General features: G+C 34.8%; 1 protein-coding gene across 1 annotated transcript; it reads left to right on the forward strand.

Annotated features, from left to right (window-relative positions):
• The first annotated feature begins 732 nt into the window (after positions 1-732).
• LOC145045062 (metalloendoproteinase 2-MMP-like) lies at positions 733-1,895 on the forward strand. The gene has a single exon (XM_078993409.1). The coding sequence runs from the start codon at positions 746-748 to the stop codon at positions 1,721-1,723; it is 978 nt and encodes a 325-aa protein (XP_078849535.1). The 5' UTR covers positions 733-745; the 3' UTR covers positions 1,724-1,895.
• Positions 1,896-5,721: the final 3,826 nt, after the last annotated feature.

Below are 5,721 nucleotides of genomic sequence, written 5' to 3' on the forward strand. Positions count from 1 at the left end.
ATATATATATATATATATATATATATAGTTAGGTTATTGTGTTGTAACTATATATTTTATGTATGTAGGATTTACTGTAGACTAATTATTTTAATTATTCTAACAAACTAATTAATATATATTACATATTGAATTGAATACATAATTGAATGTATAATGAGTATTAATTAAAATTTCAGCATTTAGTATACATTAAATATATTTTTTTTAAAATAAATCAAATAATTATTGCAGAATCAATACTAAATGCATATAATAGATAATAAAAACATTTGCATCTTTCTTTTTTTTTTTTTTTTTTTTCTCTCTCTCTCTCTCTCTATATATATATATATATATATATATATATATATATATATATATATATATATATATATATATATATATATATATATATATATATATATATATAATGAATATTTGTAAGAATAGAAATATATTTGATCAATATTCTATATATAATCGATGAATATATAGACGACTAATTAGAAATTGTATAAAAGACAAACAGAATGACACTTACTAACTTGAAGCTGACAACGTAGACCATATTAGAATCACAAATTTTTAAGCGTACATAAAACTTTATCTGGGCTGGGTCAATGTAAGATCCAAGACCTAATTAGAATCACAAATTTTTAAGTGTATTCAAGATCAACATACCCCACCTCTCAAAAATTCTCATTGTTTAGAAACAATAATAAATAAATAAATAGTAACATAAGAGAAAATTACTATAATAGAGATGACACCTATGAACCCCCTACAGACATCTCAAGATTTGAACGTACTTGTTGTAATGGAGTCTAAACTCTTTGTTCCCTTTTCATGTATCCTCTTTCTTTCTTCATTTATGCTACCAGTTCTTTCGCGTGTCCATGACCCTCATTTACGCCCAAACGGGTTATCGGGTAATAACACGAAACCGTCACCTTTTGGTTTTCTTAAAGCCATGCAAGGGTGTCGTAAGGGCGACACACAGAAGGGCATTCGTGACCTTAAACTGTATCTTGCTCGCTTTGGATACCTAAACTACCAGAAAAATCCTAATGAAGAAGATCATTTTGACGAGGAGCTTGAGGTAGCCATCAAGTCGTACCAGGTCTTCTACCATCTGAATGCCACGGGGACGCTTGATGGGCCAACGGTGTCCCAGATGGCGATGCCTCGTTGCGGGTGCCCCGATAAAGTAACTCACAAGCACACCGATCATAACTCTTTACACACAGTCTCCCATTACCAATTCCTTCCTGGAACACCAAAATGGAACCGTGGTCAGCTAACTTATGGTTTTGGACCAAGTTTCCCAACCCAATTCATGCCCGCTGTTGATCGAGCTTTTGGAAAATGGGCTACTGCTTCTTCTGGATACTTCACGTTTTCAAGAGCAGGAAGTTACGAAGGTGCTGACCTAAAGATTAGTTTTGAACGTGGAGACCATGGTGATGGGTATCCGTTTAACGGATCTGGTGAAGTGTTGGCCCATGCATTTCCACCTCCGGATGGAAGATTCCATTATGATGCGGATGAAAATTGGGTGATTGGAGCAGTGCAAGGTGCTTTCGATGTGGAGAGTTTGGCTTTACACGAAATAGGGCACCTTCTTGGGCTTGGTCATAGCCAGTTTCAAGACGCAATAATGTGGAGTACTTTCGACTCAGGGGTCACGAAAGGTTTGTCCCCGGACGACATTCAAGGGCTCGATACTCTATATGGTATTTAGATCGAAGAAAAAAACGATGCATAATTATTGTGTTTATGTGTGTTTTATGATTACAAATATCTCATGGGTAGGCAATAAGGCAATAAGTCAAAGGTTTTTACTTATTTGGTGTGACGTTAGGATAATGTAAATCCCATTTTCAAAATTCTAATGCATTTTATATATACCAGTATTCATATATATATAAAACCTGGAAATTATATCCAGATGTTGCAACTTAAAAAAAAAAATAACCACATGTTTTAGATCTAGTAGTGTCGCCGTTGATACTAGATGTCACGCTAATGGTATCGCCACTAATAATATCAATTTTTAATTTTTGTAGTGACTTGGTATACAAAATTCACTATTATATACATATTCATCAATAAAAATAGGATCATTTTCTTTTCTACAATATCAAATAACAGTTTTTAGTATCATATAATAGATCTAGTAATACTAAACTAAAAGTACAATCCTAAATTAATATAAATTAATATACGTAGAAAAAATGTCACATTCTGATTGAGAAATCGGTGTGCTCTTGCTCGTTAAGCATATTTTCTAAATTCTTGTAATCAACTTATCGGTTCAGATTTATGGTATATCCAGGCAGGTCAATCCGAATCATACATAAATAAGCAAAAATATGTTCGCTCCATTCAACAAAGTGATACAGTTTGACTTTAAATCACGAAACAAGTAACTTTTCACAATGAAGATAAAGATAAAACCATCAATAATATAATGCTAATGCTAATGTTTATGCCATCAAAAAAATTTGCAAATATCTTATCAAAGGTAACATATTAAAGTTAATAATTGTCCTAAATAGTAAATATTGGCCCATTTAGTAACTGTTCTAATTATTTTTATGAAGGAATACAAACAAAGCCTTCTGGTTCCTACATTACTTATGTGCTTTTACTAAAATAAACAACCAATACAATAAAAATGATAGCTTTAATTTTAACTTTCAAATTCAAGATGATTTTTTTTCTTTGAAATAGCAAGAATAAACATCATACATGTTATAAAGAAATAAATAAAATATAACATCACAAGGTAAGAACTTAAAGCATTTTCTTTCAAAAGTATCATGTATTTGATACAATGACTTAAAGTTTACAAACATGGCCATATGGCATTAAATTTTTTGTCAAAATAAAGGTATAGATGGTAAAATCATAAAACTTAGGCAGACCTCAATTCATCTAACACAAAAGACTTTGACATGAAACAAAGTCGAAATTTGCATTATATGTAAGTTTACCTTCACTAGCATAATCTCCCATGAACCAAGACCCATGAGATTGTTTAAACCAGTTGAGTTCTTGAAGGCCTCCATAGGTAATCAGGTAGCTGATAGTCTCTCCTGTAAGAATAGCAAACACTTTTGTTAGTTAGTAACTACAAAAGGCAACATACACTTATTTATTATTCATATGCAAAATTGAAGCTGGAAACGAATGGTTGATTTTTAAAGATTCAGAATGCATAATGATACATAGACTATTAAAAATATAACGTTAGTTGCATTCTTTCACAAATAAAGATGATCAATGTAGCAATTAAATCCAACAACAGAAGGATTTTTAATAATCATATACAGTAAAACACTATAACTACCAGTTTTAGGATGGCGAAGTTCTTGCAATGTCCCATGTCCTCTCCGGTGGTAGCAGAAAGATCTACATTAATCATATTAGGACATCATTAATACTATATTTGGTGGATTCACAATATATCTAGTGACATATTAATCATTATTAGGTTTGAGCAACATATAATCAACGATATATGCCGTTGTGCAAATAAATCTACTAGAACATAGAAGACGATCAAATGGACGTGGATGAACAAATTCGGTGAGTTCATGAATGGATTGATGGACACTTGATGACGAAACAAGAAGATGAGTCTCCTGAACACCTTCAAACAAAGCCATTGATGTAATTTGAGGAGATGGGGAGATGAGGAATTAAGGTTATAGTAGTTTGGTTATAGAGAAACCCTACTTCGTCACTAAAAATAGGAATGAGTAATTGTTCCAAGTTATTATGCGCCAAAAGTTAAAGCACGCCCTTTTGTATCCCCAATGGAAGCATGTAGACCTGACAAACATGTTGTGTCGTGTCAAAACAGTAAACGGGTTGAGAGAGCTTGACCTTAACTCAATCTGTTTAATTAACATGTGGGGTTGTGTCAACACATTTAATTTTGTGTCAAGTTTGTGTCGGGTTTCGGGTGAGGGTATACCTTAAAATGTGTTGTGACATGTGATGTAACACTTGGTCCAGGTAATATTTATTTTTCAATGTTTTTAGGGTTTTGAATTGGAACTCGATGAGTTAGGAGCTCTAACTCGTCGTGTAGAGATTTATTTGGATGCGGGTGGAGGACTCTACTCAACGAGTTCGAAGCCCCAACTCAAAGTGTAATGAACCAATTTTTCAAAAGAAAATTTTCATTTTTAATTAATCAAACAATTTCCATAAACCATGAAATCCCAAAACAATTGCTTTCAAATCTACATTCATTACAACTTTATTTAAAAACATCAGAGTGTCCCATAAAATGTCGATGAGAGAGTGCACGCCGCACCATCAAACCTTGGCCTTGCCCTTGGGCTCATATGTACCTGAAACAAATTGACAAACTATAAGTTAATGCTTAGTGAGTCCCCCATAGCATACCCCACACACAATCCACATAACACATATCATATTAGCTATAAAGCTACACATATCACATAAGCCATGCATACAATATATAAGGAAGCCATGGAAACCCTCCAGGGTCTTACACCTAATGCCACGGGAACCCCCACATGGTGTTATCTGCCATGGGAACCCCTACATGGTCTTTCTTCCTTGGGAACCCCCTAAAAGTCTTCCTTCCTTGGGAACCCCCACAAGGTCTTCACTACCAAACAAGACATAATGCAAATTATACAAACATATATACTAGGATGCCATGGAAACCCTCTAAGGTCTTACACCAAATGCCACAGGAACCCCCAAGTAGTCTTCCATGAAAATGTCATACTATCATATCGCATAAACAATCAACAATCTGCATCAGATAAAATGAGCCGGACTTGGTGCCTTAGACCCATTGGTATGGTGAGAAGGCTCACCTTGTCTGTTGAATCCAAAAGCTGCTATCCTAACAATCCATAACCACCTGTGCTGAACAATAATAACATTACTCAAGGTTAAGACTAAACATAATCCAATTGAAGAGTCCAAGCTCCAAGTCCTTTCTCAATGGTCCAAAAGTCTTCCTTTGCTATTGGGCCCAAAGTTCATGTCTAATTATCATTATTGGGCCTCATGGACCAGTAAGGCCCAACCATATCATCCATGGCCCAAAACAGATACACTGGACCACTAACCCCAAAACGTGACTAGGCCCAAAAGATCAAAGGCCCAAAACAGATCCAAGTCCAACTGTTGTGCGTATGCTTGGCGTACCACCCTGGTACGTGCAGCGTACTGAGTCCTTAGGCAGTACGTGTTGTGTACACTAATTTACACCTAGAGTACTAACATATTAAGCACTTCTTCCATTAAGTGCTTAATAATCAACTTCCTCACACCTAATTGTCAGATCTAGGTTTATTAAGACGTCCTAGGGCATAAAGTTGGCAACTTTATGCCTCTGCATTTCTCATATGCTCCCAACAACCCATTAAGACCTTCCCAACGTTCTTAATCCATGCATGAGGTCAAAAAAACCCATCAAGACTTCATTTTTATGCTATGAATAGACCAAAGGACCTTAGATCTAACCTCTCTAGCCTCTGGAGTTGCTCAACTAATAAAAGGAGTTTCAAAACCAACAAACGGGACAAAACTAAAAAAAACCTAGGTAGATCTAATGAATAAGATGGAAAGATCAAAACTTTATACCTTTAGAAGCTCCTCAAGGTGAACTAGATGCAGATTCTTGAAGCCCAATCCCACTCCAAGCTTGCTTGACAACTTCTCCTTCTTGAATGGACACTAAAATGA

Source organism: Lactuca saligna, chromosome 5, assembly GCF_052625555.1.
Source record: "Lactuca saligna cultivar CGN05327 chromosome 5, ASM5262555v1, whole genome shotgun sequence".
NCBI lineage: Eukaryota > Viridiplantae > Streptophyta > Magnoliopsida > Asterales > Asteraceae > Lactuca > Lactuca saligna.

Coding starts and splice junctions, on each gene's coding strand:
- LOC145045062 (XM_078993409.1), top strand. CDS start 746: ATGACACCTATGAACCCCCTACAGACATCTCAAGATTTGAACGTACTT.